The 22,197-nt window shown below is 36.1% G+C and overlaps 1 protein-coding gene across 2 annotated transcripts in view; it reads left to right on the forward strand.

Annotated features, from left to right (window-relative positions):
- SLC26A7 (solute carrier family 26 member 7) overlaps window positions 1-22,197 on the forward strand; it is a 64,677-nt gene that overhangs the window by 18,769 nt on the left and 23,711 nt on the right. For both annotated transcript variants that reach the window (XM_057402981.1, XM_057402980.1), the window contains exons 4-9: window positions 6,134-6,298; window positions 13,767-13,919; window positions 14,728-14,810; window positions 16,482-16,629; window positions 17,954-18,067; window positions 21,248-21,325. In XM_057402981.1, coding sequence (XP_057258964.1) covers window positions 6,134-6,298; window positions 13,767-13,919; window positions 14,728-14,810; window positions 16,482-16,629; window positions 17,954-18,067; window positions 21,248-21,325 — 741 coding nt within the window. The remainder of the gene's footprint in view (window positions 1-6,133; window positions 6,299-13,766; window positions 13,920-14,727; window positions 14,811-16,481; window positions 16,630-17,953; window positions 18,068-21,247; window positions 21,326-22,197) is intronic.

Consider the following 22,197-nt stretch of genomic DNA (forward strand, 5'->3'; position numbering starts at 1 on the left):
AGAGTGAGGAAAAATGCATATCAGAGTGAGGAAAAAATAGGTTTTATCCTAGAAAGAAGCATTATTCTCCTAAGAGCTGCAGTGATACATACTTCAGTTGTGCTACACTTCTGTAAGTGCTGGTTATTGCATTCCAGCAATTTGGTTTTTAAAGACTTACAGATAATTAGTTGCTGATGTACAGTATCGGAAATAAAAAGTGTATCTGGTTATCAGGAGAACAAATTTACATGGTCTATTTTCAGCTTGCTTAATAATGAAGCAGCACACTTGAATATGAAGTGTGCTTTTGTAAGGCTAATGGTATTGTCCAAAGCTTTGTTTCCCTGTGGGGAAAATCATGCTGCATTATTCTATGTTACACACAGTTTTTCATTAGGTGCAAACATGAGTCTTTATTGTACAGTGATAATCAGGAAAAGAGCTCATTTTTCTTTCAGTGGAAATAACTTCTTGCAGGCTCATATTCTGTATGTTGAAAAGTACAACTAGGCTGAATGGGAGTCCTGGTTCCCACAGTTATGGCACATCGTAGAATCAGAGACTCATAGAATTGTTTAGGTCAGAAAAGACCTTTAAGATGCTACATGTTAGTCCACAAAGACCACAGAAAGAAGTCTTTTTCAGGTCCTGGGGTGAGGAAAGCTCATGCCAAACACCATCAGAAGCTATCAGATACTCTCAAGCCACCCACAATGAACTTAAGAGCTTCAATTGAAAAGACCAAAAGCTACCAATTATAATGTCTACTGAAACAGGTTTAAAATTGATGACTTGGTCAAGCTGAACTGTGTCTGACTGTTTCCTCCATGTGGTCTGTAGATGCCTTCACTTTTGCAGCTTCTGATTCTGAGATAACCAATGCAACATGCTAAATGAGAAGCTCACAGCCTGTACTGTTTCTCTTGAAGAGGTACTCCCTATGGCTGACCTTGTCTTCTTGGCCCATGCAGCAAAAAATCAGAGACAGTGCCACCAGGTTTTATTCAGTTTAACAGGGGAAAAAGCCACACCTTCTACGATGTGGAGTTTTGAGGGGTTTAAATTTCATTTGCCAAAACTGAATTCATGCAGCAGGTAATATGACATCAGCCTTTCAATTACTGTGGACAGAAAGTCTGACATTAGTGATTTCCAGAGAGCTGTTAAGGGATAAAAATTTTTACTGGCCATAAAGTTCGATTTACTACACAGCAAGAGTGGAATTTTAACAATAATAAACTGAGTGTGTTGTCATGGTAAGAAAGTATTGAAAGTGGATAAGAACCAAAAGGGCTTGGATTAATGAACACAGAGGGCTTTGTTTTTTGCTATTACTCTTTTCTTTTCTCCTGGCTCCATCCCCATTCTTTTCTTCTACTTGTCAGAGTAAAATTATGGACCAGTAAAGACAGCTGCAAGAAAAGATTCCCTTTATATTATCTTTCTTCCATTCAAAACTATAGGGTTTTTTTTATGTTTTTTTTTCTTTTTCTAAATGCTACCACTTCTGTCTAATCAAATTCTCTTTTACAGTGCATTAAATCAAGACTGCTTTCCTTTACTTTCTCCTGAGTTTTTGTTGGGTTTTTTCCCTTTCTCTGACAGCTCCTGATGTCATTCACATGAAGTTAATTGAAAATGTATACCTGGTGAAAGCAAAATTCATCTTGAGCCTTTTACGTGGTGTGATGTCCTGAAGAAGCTGCACAAAGGAACTAGAGCCATGTGTATTACAAACCATTTTTGTTACTGTGATTGTTCTCTCTCTGAAATATTCCTTCATCCCCTAGGAACTAAATATTCAAGAATGAAAAATTCTGAAGACAATTCTAAAATACATGAAAATTTTCTTCCTTTTACATTTTAAGAAAAGACCATGATTAGTACAAATAACGAAAACAGAAACATATTTACCTTTGGCATTTTTTTTTTATTTTATTTTTTGCTGTTCTGACATTTCACTATCAGTTTTCCCTGTAGTCTGTCTGAATCAAAAGGAAGAAAAATCATACAACTTATAAGAATGTAAGATGGGAAAGCTGCAAAAACAACCACAGTAAAGATAAAATAGATTATTAGAAATTTCTTCAAAAATATTGAACTTTCTGCATTTTGGTTATTGCTTGGTGGGTGAAAGATTTTATGGCATTATGCAATGTAACGCAATTGTGTGCTGCCAGCTGAGCTTAGTTTAAAATAGTATTTATCCAAGAAGCAGCGACAGCCTAGCTGTATGCCTTTTGCCCAGCATGGAGGGTGAATTGGAGAGTTCATAGAATCATAGAATAGCCAGGGTTGGAAAGGACCTTAAGATCATCTAGTTCCAACCCCCCTGCTATGGGCAGGGACACCTCACACTAAACCACTCCACCCAAGGCTCTGTCCAGCCTGGCCTTGAACACCACCGGGGATGGAGCGTTCACAACTTCCTTGAGCAACCCATTCCAGTGCCTCATCACCCTCACAGGAAAGAACTTCTTTCTTATATCAAATCTAAACTTCCCCTGTTTAAGTTTGAATCCATTACCCCTTGTCCTGTCACTATAGTCCCTAATGAAGAGTCCCTCCCCAGCATCCCTATAGCCCCCCTTCAGATACTGGAAGGCTGCTATGAGGTCTCCACGCAGCCTTCTCTTCTCCAGGCTGAACAGCCCCAACTTCCTCAGCCTGTCTTCATACGGGAGGTGCTCCAGTCCCCTGATCATCCTCATGGCCCTCCTCTGGACTTGTTCCAACAGTTCCACGTCCTTTGTATATTGAGGACACCAGAACTGCACACAGTACTCCAAGTGAGGTCTCACAAGAGCAGAGTAAAGGGGCAGGATCACCTCGTTTGACCTGCTGGTCACGCTCCTTTTGATGCAGCCCAGGATACGGTTGGCTTTCTGGGCTGTGAGCACACACTGAAGCCAGCTCATGTTCATTTTCTCATTGACCAACACCCTCAAGTCCTTCTCCGCAGGGCTGCTTTGAATCTCTTCTCTGCCCAACCTGTAGCTGTGCCTGGGATTGCTCTGACCCAGGTGTAGGACCTTGCGCTTGTCATGGTTCAACTTCATGAGGTTGGCATCAGCCCACCTCACAAGGGTGTCGAGGTCCCTCTGGATGGCATTCCTTCCCTCCAGCATATCAGCCGAACCACACAGCTTGGTGTCATTGGAGTTGATCTAGGCCTATATAAATGTAAAAAAATTTAACAATAACTGTCAAGAAAACTCACGTGCAACAAGATTTGGGAGGCTTGTTTCAATACAACTTTTTGTCTCATCTTGATCTAAGCAGTTTCTGTACATTACTTGTATTGCAAAGACAGCAGAAGTTTCCCATACCAACTTATGCTGAAAATTATACTCTCCTTGAATATTTTCTGTCCTGGTTGCTTCATTGTTAGGTCTTCATCGTGGAAGATATATAGATGCATGCTATATTTATTTAGCTACAATGTAAATAAAAAGTCAGATGCACATGCTGATGAAATATTGCCTTTGTTTCTGGAAGTTCTTAGCTACCTTCTGCAGTAAGACCTGGAGGACCAAGTGTAGGCTGCTGCTTGTTTAGCTGAGTGGCTACAGAAATTGGCTATCTCAAAACGTACTTATGGTAAAAACAGTGATTATAAACAAACATTTAAAAGTGTGTTTGAAATGTGACTTTTTAGTTCCTGCCTGTGAAGCATCCCCTTAAAATGCTGAAGATTTAAAGTAAAAAAGTTTACTTAAAAAAAAGAAACAAATGAGAGTGATGCTGAAGTTGCCAAGTTCCACAACCATGACACCTTTTCCCTGTGCTTCACTGCAATAACTTTCTCTGAAAGTTAATATTAGCTAATATTTCTCTGTGATATTATGTAGTACATAGAATTGTCTCTGTGGTTTGGATTCCACAGCTAAATAAAAATCCATCTCTCTGGAAAGTAAGTTATTACACAATTAGAAATTTCACATCCATACAATACAAACTGATCTTAGAAAACAAACAAAAGTTCACTAGGGAAGGAAGAATATAATTCTCATTGAACTTTGCTACTTTGAACAATGTTTTAAATACATGAATAAGCACACTGTTAGAACAAGCTGCTAAATAAAATGTCTGAAGTTAGTAATTATCAGTTTTAGGCCTGACTAACTAAATTACCACTCACTGAGGGTATAACAGTAATTACCATTATTGGGGTCCAATTTTGAATGCCAATCAATGTTCTGACTTCACAGTACAGAGCCATTCACACACTGTTAGTGGGAAATAGAAAAAAATATCTCAGTTTTAATGTCTCAAATGGAAGAATGTCTCAAATGGAAGAGAAAATTGCTCACTAGAGTTTTTTTTGTGGTAAATTAAAAGCCACTCTGCTATTTTTGTTTCTTTTGTGCTGTTGCACTCATATCTCACTACATACAGGTGAAATTTATGGTGAAAAAATAAATAGTGCTCAGGCATAGAAAATGGCAACATTTGAGAATTATTCTTTTAGCTTCATAACAAAATGAAATAAAGAAAATGGGACCAGGATATATATCAAAAGAATGATATTTAGTATAGTAAGCAAAACATACGCTTTTAGAAAGTATTGTAACAATAACTCTTTGCCAAGAGCATGGACTTTTTCAGGCAGAAGAATAGCAAATGCAGAAGACTATAAAAAAAAAAAAATGTTTTTTTTTATCCTATGAATGTGCAGAATTCAACTGTAAGGGGAGATATTTTAAATATAACTTAATATAGATAAGAAAAGGGTTAAATGTTACATAAATCACAGTACCATCTGTAAGTATGTAAAAACTTTGAACAAAGAAGTAAGAGCTGTCAAATCTTATTCTTCAGAGGAAAAGAGCAATTGCAGTCTAGGATAAGGTGAGAAAACATAGCAGGATGCAATACTTTAGGTATTTGTCCTGTATTTCTATGAAGTATTTGCAACAGGTTCTGCTGTAGTTCAGATTCTTGAATTAGAGAGGAATATTATTCTTTCATTATATGCCTGTGCTCTGAAATAACTTCTGTAAAAGTTGCAACGAAGTTGAAATAATCTTCAAATATAGCCGAGTCAAAATCTACTCTTTTTTTCCCTAGCAGAGAAATGCAATTTGTATGTGTGATTGTGTTTATGAAATGGGATGTTGATTTTTTTTCCTGTTTTAAATTTTCTGGTTATATACAGAGAGTTTACTTTAAGGTAGTTCAGGTATTTCTTAAATACATAGAAAACAGATTTTAATGGTCTTTAAAATAGTTTACTCTTACTGTAATTTTATAGAGTTTGTTCAAACAGAACACTTAAATATATAAACATCTCTGTTTCTCTGTGAAGAGAAACATTTTTATATATTTTAATCTATTTTATATATATGTATTTTTATATCCTCCACATCAGAAGTACCTTCTGTCATTCCCTGAACACCTGCAAAACCAGAAACCTCAGCATATGAAGCTGATGCAGCTACAGGTAGTGGACTGCCAGCACTTGATGGTTTCCATATTATCATATTGCAACATGATAGTGCCAAGTATCACAGTATATAGAACTGTGCATGCAGGGTCAGTGGGATATCTGGAGGTTAAGAGTTTGCTGGAGGAGCAAAGCTATTGTGTGACTACTTGGGAAGGGAAAACTGATGGTGCAGCAGCCTGTGGTAGGAGATGATGGAGCTCTAATCATGTGAATCATCTCTCCATAGTTTTAGCACCTAATAAATTTGGTAGCAGTTGAAATTACTAACATTGGAAATCCTGATATCAATGTCTTGTCTGTTGTTAAACTGGACCAAGATATGGCCCATTGCCTACACAGGCTGAATAGCAGTGGAATGGGAATGAGTCTTAGCACCATCATCAATTTTTGAGTTGTCAGTGTATTGAGTTGATTTTTTATAGTATTTATTGGGCTCACATATTCGAGCAGGACAGAATACTAAGTTTCTCTGCATCTGCTTTTTTTACTAATCTAGTGTTAGAGTGATGTAACACAAGGCAGGTAAATGTACAGAACTTCAGTGGGTTCTATTTTCAGCTATAGTTGTCCTTCAAAGGACATTTGTTTTTTGTCTTTATCTCATTCATCTTAAAGTTTGTTAAAAGGACCCTGGCCCTTTGTCCTATCACCTGGAAGCTGCTTGTTATTATAATTGCTAATGCTCATGCCTTTGCCTTTTAGGTAGTGATGTTTATGCTGCAGTTGGGCAGTGCCACACTCTTATTAACAGAACCAGTGATAAGTGCAATGACAACAGGAGCAGCTACACATGTTGTGACTTCACAAGTGAAGTATCTGCTGGGAATGAAAATGCCATATATATCGGGACCACTGGGATTTTTTCATGTGAGTCCAGTAAAAGAGATGGTTATTCCATTAGCTAACATTTTCTTAACCATGTTGTTTGGCTATATATAAGAAATTTGTTATGTGTGCTTGTGAATGAACAGAAAACATTCATCTTGTTAGGTCTATTTGTAAGAACTTGTTAGGAAAACTTGATAAAGGATTAGCACAAATGGGTCTTATTTTGAAAAGATACAGAAATCAATTTAAAATATGTGTATTACAGCATCAATAACTCAATTTACTATCCTGAGGAATTACACATTTGTACACGGAGGTTTAACTCTTTCTGTATTAGCACATGGGAGGGATATATCCAAATGCCATTCTAAACATATTTTCTTCATATTTTACTGAATGAAATCTAACCATCATTGTGGCAAAAGGAAAATACCCTGTGATTTGTAGATCTCCTACGCAAAAATTGCCCTAGATATGTTGCTTGTTGCATCATTGCATTATCTTACTTTGCCATGAGCACTGCAAGGGTACAGCTTTAATGTAATTTTCAGAAAATGCATACAGCCTTCCATACAGTATCATGGCTACTCCCTTTGGAAAGTAGATATTGTTGGCTGAAGCCTTAAAGGATAAAGTTATAAAATCCTATTGCATAAAAGATATGAGAACATACTCTTTATGGTAACTCATTCCAGCAAACCTAGAGTTTAGAAGCTGTGACCATAATCTTTTGGCTGAAGCATTAGTAGTATTACAATGTTATCTGTCAAAATGATATTTTGATCATAATAGAACTTTCTTTATTTGTTGTGATGGTATTTACATTGCACTGGTAACAATAAATGGATTACCAGATGAAATGAGGCTTAATCTAGTTAACCACTAAATTAGGACACCTTATTTAAAAGCATTGACTTTATTTTCTTGCACTGTTCTGCTCTTTATTTTTTCTTGTTATTTTGGGTAATTTGTTAATGTTAATTCTGTGATGAGAAGGTGTTGCTTTTTTCGAATGTTATTTCATAATACTTTGTAAATTTGATAACAATTCATATGGATGTGAAGTATGAAGTTATGCATAACTTCATATGGATAATCCATTGGTAAGTTTTTCACAAACTGTAGTTTGTAAAACTAGTGTTTTACTAGGGACTGTAGTGACAGGACAAGGGGTAACAGGTTAAAACTTAAACAGGGGAAGTTTAGATTGAATATAAGGAAGAAATTCTTTCCTGTTAGGGTGGTGAAGCACTGGAATGGGTTGCCCAGGGAGGTTGTGAATTCTCCATCCCTGGCAGCGTTCAAGACCAGGTTGGACGAAGCCTTGGGTGACATGGTTTAGTGTGAGGTGTCCCTGCCCATGGCAGGGGGGGGTTGGAACTAGATGATCTTAAGGTCCTTTCCAACCCTAACTATTCTATGATTCTACAGGACCAATTTATTGTGCTAAACACAAGTAATTTATTTTGCAGACATAAAATTAAAAGTGTCAGACATTTTTATGAGTAGTCAGCCTAGTAGTCATTGCAAATGATTCATCATATATTAAAATATTTTGTAATTCTTTAAAAACGTTTTCATAAATACTTCTTGATATAAAATTTGACTAGTCTCTTTTTCATGGTGTTTCCATGGAGACTATACTTACATATAGGAATATTGTCATCTTGTAGAAATGACTGGTGTTAAGTGCCACAGCCCAGACATAATCAAAATATACATTATGAGCAATAATAAAGAACAGCAATGATACAAAGAAATATTTCCATGTTGGTGTGCTGATCATATCATAAATGAGGTCATTCAAATGCTTTGAAAGAAATATATTCCCTTACCCCCTGTATTTTTCAATATCTGTGAAGCAAGTTCTTTGCTCTTCACTTCACTTCTGAAATCAAACCAACCCCTTTGAACATTTTCCAAAGAAAAATTGTCCTGATTTTTTTAAGGTTCTGAATTGCTCTGTAGAGTTATGTGAAAACAAATGAATAAACAGAAAACCACCTGTACGACGTAAAAGAATAATAAAAATGTCTCATATTTAGAAAGGAAAATTTTACCTGAGAAGTCTTTTAAAAGTTTCTGGTATCTATCTGTTCAGAGTTTGGGCTGCTTTAAGAAGGTCTAGTACCCAAGTCGGAAGCACAAATTTGAATTTTAACATTTTCTTTTTTCACTAGTAGTAGTTTTATATGAAAATTATACTAATTAGATATCTCTTAATGTGTACAATTAAATAGAGAGTGAAAGGCAAATTTGGCATGTCTCTCTGGTCATGTTTTTTACTCCAAATTCTTGAAACCCAAAGACGGGTATTTTTGCTTACTTTTTTTTTTAATTTCTTCACTCCAACACCTCCCGCTCACAAAGCCAATTGCTTCACCTGAGGCAGAACTTGGGCTGGCAAAGCAGGATAAGAATGTTTAATAAAGTGTGATAGGAGAGTTGAAAGTGAAGCTAGCCAGTGAAACCAATTATTTATAGCAAGTGAGATCATTATGAAATATGTAAAAATGAACTTTGTATATGGAGAAAAATTCTACTAGGCTGGCATTGAGCCTATGGGATTTTTGTGTTTGCACACTGTTTGTGTCATTTATTAAATTTCATTTTCCCGTACGTGGTTTGTAACTCTGCAACTGAGCTGCACATTGTGTCATCAATTGGTATTTTGCAAATGGGAAAGGCAAGGTGAAGAAGAAAAATGGTGAGAGAAGGCTACATGTGAGATCTGATTTTTGCAAGAGACAAGAAAAGCATTATCAAGTTCTACTTAGTATCTGAAAACAGAAAACATATCTATATTTGCCCAATATCCATGTGTAGATTTATCTATCCTTCCACAAATTTCTGAGAAAATGAAGAAATCCAAAATGAAATGCAACGTGATGAACTTACTTTGCAAAACAGGTTCTTTTTTTGGTTGTGTTGCAAGTTTGTGATAAAACCCCTGTGGTTGTGCTGCCTTCATGTTCCCACTATCCATCTTTTTTTCCCCCCCTTTTTTTCCCCCTATTTGCCTCTTATGCAGTTCGCAGTAGATGCTTGTACTTTTTTCCCCACAGTGTGTTGTAGTTGTCTAAAAATATCAGAATGAACCATTTCTGAAAATAAAATGAAGTTGTCTAGTCTTAAATTGTATTAAGTTTTTTAACTAATATGTTCCTTTAATTCTTTTGTCTGCTTCAGCCTCTATGCTCATTTTAGAATGAATCTTTTGGGTTTTCGTGATTACATTTAAAAAAAAGAATCTCGGCTTTTCATTAATACATTAGAATACACATCCTTTCTAGAATAGAAACCATTATGGTGTTCATTATTACCATATGAAAGTATGTGAAAACATAATGGGGCTCAAAGTCATTAATTTCCCATGAGAACAGGGACATATATATATGTATATATATTTATATATATTTGTGCGAAGTAAGAATATCGTTTTTTTTCACTTATGTGCAAATTGCATCGGTTGCCAAAAAAGTTCACTGATTCCTCACCAGATTGACACATCATTTCCCTTAAAAATTTTTACACAAAGCTAACCAAAAAAGTAAAAAATCTAAAGGCAAACAGCTGAATATATTATTGCTATATCTTTTAATTTTGTTATTTACATAATGACACAAAAAAATTGCTTTTTACACTATAATATCAAACTAAATTCTACTACATAATTTCTATACTATTTCAGTAAGTACATCACCAAATGATCTAAAATACTGAATTTATAATGTTTGTGATGAAAACATTTCTAAATATTTCTTTTGAATCAGATAGCAGTTATATTACAAGCTTGAACCCTAGGTGTTTACATTTAGGATTTACATTTTCACCTCAAAAGAGTACAGTAACTGTCTGGATAGCGTAATATATGAACTGTATAGTACAGAGAGACGGCTATAGTATATGTTATAGTATATTGTGTTAATAGCCACAGTGTCTCTTTTTCTGAAGAGCTTGTGAATGGTTTGTAAAATGGTATCTTGGCTTTGTTGGTCGTAATGACATGAAATGGGCGTTTTTAGATTTTCAAGGAAAATGGGAACAGACTAGTCAGTGGAAGCTCTTTAGTCTGATGCAGTAATTGATTTAATATTTATGTATTGCTGCCAGAACTGTTTCAGCGTACTACAGACACTTTGGGGATAGGGCTGGTGGTACAACTGTGAAAAAGCGCAGTATGTCTGAAAAAGCTGTGACAAAGGTCTACAAGATTTGGCTGTATGTTTTAAATTTGAAATGGAAGTTTCTTTTCTAAACAATTTGTGAAGACAGACAGAAATACTAAAAGTTTTTGCATATTTCTTTGTAATCCTTTGTTAAAATTGTATTTATTCACCCAATCTTGTGTCTCACTGTCTAGGAAAATGAAATGAAATTCTGTGAACATATATAGCTAATGCTGACTCTTCAATAGACACTGTTCATTTCAGAACAAGCCCAAATCTCTTTGACTTAGATATTTAGGATTTAATCCATTTCCTTCCTTTTCTTACCACTTCACCTTAGATCTAGTTTAGCCTTTGGTGAGTTTGTGGGCACAGTTTGCAATATAGTTTTCCAGATTGCCTCCTTTTGTCCTAATTAATCACAGCTTCTGCTTGGACCCTGAGCCAAGTCCTGTCCTCTCATGAAAATTCATTCTTGGAAGTTATGGGTAGAGAGTTTAGTCTCAAGTCACTCAAAACACATTCCACATATAGTCTGATTGCAGTGGGGCAATATGTGGTTAAAAACCATGGGTTGATTACCATTCTTTGGAGTTACAACATATATAGGTCATATTATTTAACAAGTTGATTTTAAAATGTTCTCTGGGCTTCCAAGAAACATTTGTGCTGGGTTATACAGTGCATCCTTAAAAAAGGTCCAAGGGCTAAATTTTAAAGGACTTGACTCCATTTTTTCTCTTTATGAGGAAAATAACATATTGTTTATTTTACTGTAACTATCTTTAGGTTTTAAAATACTTTTTCCATTATATGTCATGAAAATAAAATGTATGAGAGAAGAAAAATCAGGAATTTCTTTCAATCTACTCATTCTTCAAAATGAGCATCAGCTCTTCAAGGAGTGACAGAAAAATAGAAAAAAGTTTTATCATCATGTTGATCGCCTTTTGCTAGAACAGGGTTCTTTCCTAAGATATTTTTTCTACCACCTTTTCCTTTCCAATATAAATATGTGTATTTAAACTCCAAACTGTCAAAACTTGTTAGCATTATACATGTTTTTGAGAATAGGTTCTCTGAAGCAGAAAATTATTAATCTTTATTTTGATAAGACTACAAGTGTCACTTTTCATTTATTTTAGTGGTCATCTTAGTTGTTGCCAGAGAAAACACACTTTTAAATACCATTATTTCAAACTCAGTTGATTGATTTTGTTATCCTTAATGTCGTTGTTTAAAAAGAAGTTACTTGTGATGCAGTCTAAATCTACATCCTACATTTTAACTTCTGTTCCCTCTATGTTTATATTTCACAATAGGTCCCAGAGTACAAATGCAGAATTCAGGAGTCTGAGCCTACCTTATTTTTTACCCCTGCAACTTTAATAAACTTGTGTATTATATAAGCATATATATATATATTTCATGCCTCTCTGTTCCTCAAGGCAATACACTTTTATTCATGAGGCCTGAAAATAACTAGTGATAGCAATCTGATCTTTTCTTGATTTACTGGGACAGAAGTCCCATATAACATTCTTTAGCCCTTTTAACCGTAGAAGTAAACTTGTAAGTTTTTTCATTACTTTCTATAAATCTGTTATCATACTGATTTATGCCTCATTTCCTGGATTCCCAAATTCAGTGTAGAAATGAAATTACAGTTCACTGTCATCTGTGCTGATGAGAAGGCAACAGCATTCTTTTGAGTCTGTTACTTACAACATTGCATTCATCATCAGATCCTTGTCACTCATCACCACTGATCATTCGTTCTGGTTTCAGCTGGGATTGAGTTAATTTTCTTCCTATTAACTGGTGCAGTGCTGTGTTTTGGCTTCAGTCTGAGAATAATGCTGATAATGCACCGATGTTTTAGTTGTCGCTAAGTAGCACTCTCTGACCAAGGACTTTTCAGTCTCTCATGCTCTGGCAGTGAGGAGGGACACGAGAAGCTGGGAAGGAGCAGAGAGGGGACACCTGACCCAAACTAGCCAAACGTCATGCCCAGTATATGAACTGAAGGGAGTTGGCCAGGAGGTGCCAATTGCTGCTCAGGGATGGGCTGGCATTGGTCAGTGAGTGGTGAACAACTGTATTGTGCAACATGTGTGTTTTTTGAGTTTTATTCCTCTCTCTTTTTTTCTTGTTATTGTTACATTATATCTTTATTTCAGTTATTAAACTTCTGTTATCTCAACCCACAGGTTTTGCCTGCTTCTGAATCTCTTTCCCATCCCACAGGAGCCTGGATGGGGGGCAGTGAGCAAGCAACTGCGTGGTACTTAGTTGTTGACTGGGGTTAAACCATAATTCTATTCCTGTTCCATATTTCCATTCCACATGTTCCTTATATTCAGCACCACATTTCCTTTATTCATCATAGACCCAACTATATTTTTCTGGTGATGTTTTACAGCATGTTGCAGCACACTTTGAGAAGCTGAAGGCCTCCTGTTTGCAGCTCTGTAGGTCTGATCCAGTTTCCTCTTTCTTTTTTAAGACTGCAGTCATCTTCTCATGTGCAGTGATATAGTCATATACCAACAACCCAGAACACGTTGCAGCAGGACTTTGAACCTTATGGTCCATCATGCTGTACCACTTTGCACCCTTGCACCTGCAGTTCTTGGACCTTGCCATGGATTTTCCCCTGGAAAGCACCTGCCACTGGCTTGTGAATTATCACTTTGTCCCTTACCCTCTTTTTGCTTCTTCCTTTGCAATTCTTAAGTATAGGCCAAGGAAAGACACAGGGCTTAGTAGATAACATCAGTTATTTATATAACCGATAACATGCATACACAAGTTTGACAGCTAATTAATGCATGTGGCATCTGGACCTGATCAAAGCCTGCTCCATGGAGCACTGTGTGTGTGATGGTCAAGAGCAAGCAACAAGGAGACTGAGTGCACCCTACTGAAGCTATACAGTTACTCTGGAAAAATAAACCTTTGTGCACAGAAGCTTCTCTCAACATTTTTGTGCAACACTCATCTCACTGAATTTAATGAGACTGATTAAGAAGATACATATCACATTTACTGTAATTGTCTTGCTTGCTTCTATCAATAGAAATTTGTAAATGCCTATAAACAAATATTTGCTGCATTTTTTGAGATCTCAGAAGTCCATAGTAATAATATTTGGTGATTTTCTTCCTTGCAAAATCTTACATGTAGGCCAATATGTCAGATGACTCAGCTCCTGCCGTACTGATTCAGCTCTCACAGAGTATTTAAGATGTCTGAAGTTATGTAGAATATGCCCTAGCATGTGACCCAAAATCATCTTTTTTTTTTGATATGTGATTGTTATTTGCCATTCACTGTAGATTTATGCCTACATATTTGAGAATATCAGATCAGTTCAGTTGGAAGCTCTACTTCTCTCCTTGCTGAGCATTGCAGTGCTTGTTCTTGTTAAAGAACTAAATGAGAAATTTCAGAAAAACATTAAAGTTGTTCTTCCCATCGACCTCCTTTTGGTAAGTACAGAATCAAATATCAGGCTTTTTTGTTTACAAAGATTTCAGTGGTTCAACTAATCTGCTGAACTTTACCGTGTTGTCTACAGCTATCCACAGGCATGCCTGCCATTTATTAAATGGACAGCTAATTTTCATGGCTGTACGTTAAATGTAAGAACAGGGAACAGTTCGGCTATATAATTAAGACAGAAGTGACATACATTCCCAATTTATATAATATTTTTCATTTGTTTATTACTTTTTACATAATAAGAACATGAAGCCTAGAATATTAAAGCATAAGAAGTTTGAAATGGAAAATGAAAAGTAACTGGCACATTGTAACTCCAGGCAAGTCTTGTGCTGTGTAGTTGTGGCTTAGATGCTGTTTGTTATCTATATGCGACAAGGTTAAATAGCTATGCTATTGTTTTCTGTGGTTTTACTTATAATTTTCCTTTCACACAGCATAGGCATGAATTTAGAAAAGATGGTTGAAGAAGAACTATGATGCCACTAACTGGAAAGGCTCCCAAGGCTTCACAGAGGCTTGTACAGATCCCTTTCATTAACACAAAATATACAAACTCCACCATAGTTCTTCAGCCATCTTTTCTAAATTTATTATTGTGTCCAGATCTTAGTTTCTTTTGACTCTCTTCTACATCTGCAAAAATGTTCATAATAATATTTCCATGTCTTACTGGATTGATCTAAGGATAAATGAATGAACGCTCTCATGTGCTTAAGTATGGCAATAATAGGGACCATGTGAAAAACTAAAACCAATAGAAATGTAACACCTTTTTCTCTGTTGAATCAATAGATAATTGCTGCATCCGTTGCTTGCTACTATGCTGATATGGAATATGTCTATGGGCTAGAAGTTGTGGGACATATTCCTGAAGGGTAATGTGGCTCTTATTAGCTTGTGGTTTTTATGTATGTTTACTTCTGAGAACAGTCTCTGAAGAGGTCAAAGAAGTTTTCTGAAATAATGGCAAAAAAGTTTTATGTTAATTTCCAACCTCCTCACTCTCTCACAATTGAACCCCATGTTATGAAGGTATATCAGAATAGATATCATTGTCAAAATACAGGGTTTCTTGTACATTTTTCTAGTTTTTTTATTACTTTATGGAATAACAAATATGTACTAAGTACCTGATAATGGCTGATGGATGTAAAACAGGAGGGCAGACCACTCTCTACAAGATTATTGCAACCTCCTTTTTGAGGGTTGTCTTGGATTACTGTAGCAGAAAGGATTTGCAATGTGATTGAGTTTGTAGATTACTACACTTTATTCTTCTCCACTCACTTACACAGTAATTTTAGAAAATGTGGTTCCTGAAGAAATATAAAGGATTTAGATATATAAAGGATTTAGAAATATAAGGAATATATAAGAAATATAAAGGATTTAGATATACTTAATCTAGAAAAAGAGCATTCTGACATAGTGATACATTTTTCTCCATAACCTTGAAGAGGAGGAAAAAAATACTTGAAATAACTAGCAGGAAGAGAAATTAGGTTAGATGTTAGAGGGAATGTTCCAACTCAAAGGGTTGGTAAGCACACCTTTTGTATAATCTCCCCTTTGCAAATTGCAGAGTTTCCCTAAATTTCCACAAAATGTAAGTCCTGGACAACATCAATGCATGTGTGGCAGCTTACACTGATAGAAATGAAATAAAGGAAATAGCTGAAACAGAATTTCAGTTTTAAGTATTTAGAGTATGCTATTGCATGCTATGTATCTGAGATAAACACAGGGCTAAGTGTGTCCTTTCAATATATGTTATGAACAGTTACAGTATATTCATGCAGCTTTAATCAAGGGCTTATTTTCTGCCTAACCTTGCATAAGAAGATTCTGTAGTTTGAAAAACAAGAGCAGAGCCTGGATCAGTCTGATGTATTTTTAGCAATTTACTTGAAATACATAACCGCCTTGTCAGTGAAGAGTGCTAGAAATGTTAAGGGCATGATTTGGCTCCTAGGCAGTGTGATTTGTACTCTGGAGAGAATGAACCCTTATTGTGGGGTATGGAGGCAAACTAGAATAGTTTGGTTCTTGACTGAGGCATTTCATTGCAATCCCCATTAAAAAGTCTCTGTTAGATGAAATAAATAGCCACACTGTCCATAATCTACAGGAATACTAAATTGTTTAAAATGTTTAAATTAAACGCTACCGGAAAGCCAACTGTAAAAAAGAAAAAAATATACAGAGGAGTCTCTTTTATTAAGCATTACAGAATTAGGGAATGGTTGCTTATTTTATCTGTCAGAGAGGGAGTTAATTTATAAAGATCCCTTCATAATTCCTCAGATTAAAGTTCAGAAATAGAACGATCTATCTGAAACTGTTTCATCTTCTCCTGCAAATTCTCCTCTGCAGGTCCTTACAGGCTGGTCTTCTTAATCTAAATTACTGAAAATTGTCACCTTACAAGTATTACAAAAGTTAGCTGTGCATGCAGAGATAGCTTATCTTTTATCTCCATGAATTGCAGGTACATGCAGGCTATGTATCAGGCTTCTAAAAAAGGATTGTCTTTATTTTTTTAATAGGTTACCCTCTCCAAAACCACCACCCATGAATGTCTTGCCTGAAGTAGTCACTGAAGCTTTTGGAGTAGCGCTGGTTGGTTATGTAGCATCACTAGCTCTTGCCCAAGACTCTGCTAAAAAATTTAAATACACTGTGGATGACAACCAGGTAAACCTCTCTCTCCTTATGGTCCTTGAAATTGCTTCACAATTTTGGAAATGCAAAGCAATTTTCAAAATTCCTGGATTTCCAAAATAGATAGATGCCCAGTAGGAAAGGCATCAGGAAAGGCATATGGCATCCTGAGGCCTTCCACCGATTACAGTAAATCCCAAATGTCCAAATTAGCTCTACAGAATGCTCAGGTCTCTAAAGTATTTTTCAGAATGAATACATTGGGTCGTGAATTTATATTGATGCTTCAGAGCCATGTTCTCCAAGGAGCAGAGGGAAAATGTTTTGATCTTAACACAGGTCACACTTCAGGGAGATATGCTGCATTGTCTGAAGGGCATTAAACGGAGTACAGCAACATGCCTGTCTTTCTGGACCTCTGGAAATCTTGTAGCTTACACAGCTTAACTACTGAGATGTTGGAAACTAGGTGTAAGTCTACATGGAATAATGGAGCCAAACAGCAAAACCTCCATGACATCAGAGACTACAGTGGCAGGATCTGGCTGTATTGCCTTCAGGAGCCAGACACAGGGCTCTGCATGTTGGCATGTGGCTATGTAAAGCTGTCTGGGGAACTTTTAAGTTCTTATGCTGTGAAGACAAAGTTATGCACAGGTGTTGTCCTGGTTGGATACAATACCATTTGTGTCCTAAACACTTCTAGCAGTATTGAGGTGTTTTCTTACACATTAATCTCAGCAGACAGACTCCTTATAGTCTGGGGAGATGAATGGTGCTGGGAAGCCAAGTTGGGTGCTTTCTAAGAAACTTTCTTCAGATGGCTCTGCAGATACAAGGTGGCTTCTCCACTTTTTTGTTCTAACACCAGATGCACTTACAATGAAAGACAGATAGCATGCAGATAGGATTGCTACCGTATTTTGCTTTCACTAAAGTATGTTCCAAGAGAAAAAAAATCAGTGGCTGTCTTTTTCCAGTAGAGTCATAATCTAGAAACAGCTTGAACACCATCCAGATCCCACTACTTGAGGCCTGTTAAAAAGCAGATGTGCATCAAGATGTAAATATTTTTGTTGACCTTAATCTTCAAAATTTAGCAATACCTTTTATGTTGTGAACAAAATGTGCCTCCTGCTTTTGACGAATCTTTTTCAGCAGTTTTATCATTCAAATTAGAGTTGTGAGAATATATGTTCTATTGGGAGATCTTTTATCGTGTAGGTATGTGATTTTTTTTTCCCTCAAACATCCTTTGTCATTGCTAATATTTACATAGGGGACTCTTCTGTTGGCAAGAAACATTGAAATGACAGAAAAGTAAGAAAAAAACATATTCTGTTTAACAACTTTGCAGGAATTTTTGGCTCATGGCCTCAGCAATGTGATTCCTTCATTTTTCTTTTGCATACCAAGTGCTGCAGCGATGGGACGGACTGCACTTTTGTACAGTACGGGCGCCAAAACACAGGTAATGGGTTAGAGTGGAGTATGTAGGAGAATTAAGGCTATGGTACTGCTCAATGGAACTTGTACTGGATTTATCCATTTTCCTATTCTCTCCTTTCCTCTGCCCTGGGAAATAATTTGTTATTTTTAACAACCTGCATGGAATTCAACTGTCTTACTAAAAAAGCTAATGGTTCTATTTATTAATTTCTACTTGTTTAATTCAATCTAAACTCTGAAGCCTGTGGCAGTAAGGAGGTTGGGAGTTGTATTTTCAGGCTGCAGGAAACGGCATACAATTTTATGTGAGATTTGTCATAACCCTAACAAAAGTGCCCTCTAATGGTGTTTAATGGATTTAATGATACAGGCTAAACTGAAGTTTTAGAAAAAGGTCAGATTTAATTTGGTGCTTCTACCTGATTTTAAAATTAAAGTGAAAGTAACCAATTAATCTACTAACTTTTGCTTTGTGACACAGTGTACTTGTCCTGTCCCTCAATATACACTGAGCCCACAGAGAAGACACTTAGATTTTTGAGGGTTTTGGTCTACTTGCTAATGTTGACAACTAAACCCACAAGTTCAGTAGCTCAGAAAAGAGGGAACTGCAAGTGAGGAAAATGATAGTTGTGACCCTGTGAGGCTGTTACCCGTTCAGATCATGCTCATGGACAAGAGAGGTTGCAAACTGCTCAGTAGTGACCTACCCGTGTGATGGGCCACCTCAACTGGGGAAGCCCCCTAAGCACTGCTTCTCCCCCTTTCCTCTGAAACTCCAGGGATTCATCAGGGGCATTCTGCCATCTAAATGTTTTGTCCTTTGATGTTTGTTGCCATTGTCTTCTTATAACTGTTGCTCTTGCCTGTGTAAAGGACATTGATTGCAAGGAAAAGGGTAATAAGATACAACTGATAAGGCTATGTGCAGTCCGTAGGTATCGTTTCTTCTTGACCATATCCTGCAGTTATTTCTCATGCAGATACCACAATACTGAGAAATGATACAGGGCTTTATTTCAAAACTTTACATGTTCAGTACTTGCTAATTAACCTACACAGTCCTCTGAACTCAGTTAATCATAATTGGTATTTTATCCAATAATAATCTTTAAAAGCATTTATATACAAATAGTTTAGCTAACATTTTGCTACTTGCTATTTCATGTTTTTGAGTTAGATGCAGTGTCATACCCCATGCCCTCATCCTCACATCCTCTTCTGTCACCTATTCGTGTGTTGTTTGTCCAATTTGCATTTGTGCTGCACCATGACTTCTCCAAGGAAGCTTTAAGGTAACCTGAAGACCTATACCTGAAAACCAATAACCTGGAGGTATATAGGGTGTTTGAGCACTTTGGCTCTGGTATATGTAGGCAAAGGCTCTGACAGAAGTTTTTTCAAATGTAAAATCAAAAAAGAAACCACCATAGTCTGAGTTCAAAGTAGGAAGTACATGGTAAAAATATCAAGTATCTGCTTGGTTTTATCCATTGGTTTCACACTATAGCAGAGCCTGCACCCAGAAGTTAGAGTGTGGGCATGCATTAGCACTACTAAGAGGGCACTTTAATAAACATAAAATTATCTCTCCTGCCTTATTTTTTGAAAGAAACACATCCACTTAATCGTCTGTATTTGGGGTGTCTAAGCAGAATGAAGAGATTAGAAAAATATCACTAATAAATGTTGGTCAGATCATAAGCAAAAAGTGAGGAGTAGCTTGGACTACATAGAATGAAGTCAGTTTACTTTGGCATATGACACAAAAGAAATACAAAGTGTCTTTCAGGGTCTCAAAGCAGCCCTTTTATCTCCAATGGCTATGTCTGGGATTCTGTGATGCCATTTATACTTCAGTGATATATTCTCCCCCACCCAAAAAAAAACAAGAAACAAACCAGAAGTCAGGGACTTTATTGTAGGATCATAGAATGGTCAGGGTTAGAAAGGACCTGAAGATGATCTGTTTCCAACCCCCCTGCCATTGGCAAGGATGCCTCACCCTTGACCATGTTGCCCAGCCTGGCCTTGAACACTGCTTGGGGTGGAGCATTTACCACTTCTTTGGGCAACCCATTCCAGTGCCTCACCATCCTCACAGTAAAGATCATCACAGGATAGAAGTGTACTTCAAATAGAATTAACACTTTTGTTTTTTTTTTTTCTTTTGGAAGAGTGGAAGGAGGGAAAACTTCCTTGTGACTTCACCAACAGATTTTGTGTCCCTTTTTCTGTAAATATTCTGTCCATCCTTCTTGATGGTATTTTCAAGTATATCATGGCTTTAATCTTCTAGTGTTTTAGCAACTTGTCTGGTTTTGTTTTTAACAACTTGTCTCTTAAAATGAAACCTAATTATTTTAGTAAAGAAACATATTATCAATATAAAAATACAGTGAGCATCTGTCTACTTATCATCAAAAAACTTATGTGAATCTGGACTCTATCTTAATGAGAAGTACTTCACTTTGTGAGCAATCAAAGTGGGGTAGGAGACTGCAATTTTACTGTAGATTTCCATCAGATTAATAACATATAATGCTATGAAGAGAAATATAATTCTTAGATCATATATTTTTCTGGATTCATGCCACCTGCATTAATTCTAATTTTTATATATTAAAAAAAAATGTTCCTACATTTTCTAAAGTCCACTGATAAGAATGTGAAATCATAGGTGGTTTCTGACTAAACACAATAGTTTCCTTTTACCGTTGATCCCAGTAAAAGAAGTTAAAAAACTTCTCTTGTGCAAAAATTCTGATAGTTCTCCGTATATAACTTTTGCTCAGTGTTATGACAGGTCTGTTATTTAGTGCAAGATAGGGTGCATGGCTATAAATATGTTGTAGAATGACAGTGGGTGCTGTAAAATTTCTGAGATGAGATATTGCACACACATGCTCCATTTAATTACAAAGTGTATAAGGGATGCTGTGGTCTGTGTCTGTGAGCTGTCAACAGGGTCAAGCACAGATGTTGAGGTCTCTTACTATGTTTTCACTGTAGCTGGCTGAAGGTAGTCACCAGAAATTAAAACAATTAAACTCATCAGCAATCCATAGATACATTAACAGCTAACATGCTCGACATCTTGTCCTTGACTTTGCAATATTTGATGTTTATCTTTTTTCACACATTTTAATAAAAATTTCATTTGTTAGAGTGAATGATCTGCTTTTCTTGTTTATTGTTTTAGGTTGCTTGCCTTATCTCTTGTGCATTAATTCTTGTGGTGATATATGCAATTGGACCTATGCTGTACTGGCTGCCTATGGTATGGTAGTTATCTTCTTTTTTCAAAATTATGACATCATGCATTTTCTAGTGACTTGATTTCTTTCAGGGAAAGATAGCACTACCTCTAAAAGAACACTGTTTAATTTCAATGGAAGAACAAATATTAAGGGCACAGCGAAGTCTCAGAATCATAAAATGCAGAGCTGACAACATAATACATAGATTTTACACATATAGAACTGCATATATAAGCTATCACATAAGCATTTCTCTTCCACTTGCTTTTGGCAAGTAGTTTATGAAAAATATGCATCCAGATTGCTGTGTATTTGTAAATTGACAAAGTGTGGTAGAAATGAATCAATTTTTATCCAGTTATGCATATGATATATGACTTTGCTTCTCAAATAAATTTGACACAAATGATTGTAGCTAGTGATCTAAGGTTAATTAAGAGAGATTGTGAGGTGTTCTTACATCTCTGTCACGGAATACATCTTCTACGCTAAGAATCTATAGAGCAAGGTGGTGTGTTTTCACATAAGCTGTATCTTCATATACCTTATGTGAAATATATCTTCTGGTATTACAAGTTAATAGCTAATTTTAACCAGAAGCATGTTAAAGATGCAAAATACAGCTCAAAAATGATCCTGAATTCTGCCATGTGTGTACATGATATTTTAACTCAATTTTGTTTAAAATTTACTTTTTGCTATTGTTTACATAGTGTCAAATGAAGATTCTCACTTTTCAAACAAAGATCCTTTTATAGTTTAACTATGCAAAATAAGGACACTTGAAGAGGGATGCACAATATGTCTTTTTTCTTACTATGCTGCTCTCCTGCCTTTTTTTTTTTTTTTTTTTAGGGATTATATGTAAATTTTGACTGGTTTCCTGTAGACT

The sequence above is a fragment of the Pezoporus wallicus genome, unplaced genomic scaffold (assembly GCF_028554395.1).
Source record: "Pezoporus wallicus isolate ANWC-B61680 ecotype Strahan unplaced genomic scaffold, APGP_CSIRO_Pwel_v1 contig_2456, whole genome shotgun sequence".
Lineage (NCBI taxonomy): Eukaryota > Metazoa > Chordata > Aves > Psittaciformes > Psittacidae > Pezoporus > Pezoporus wallicus.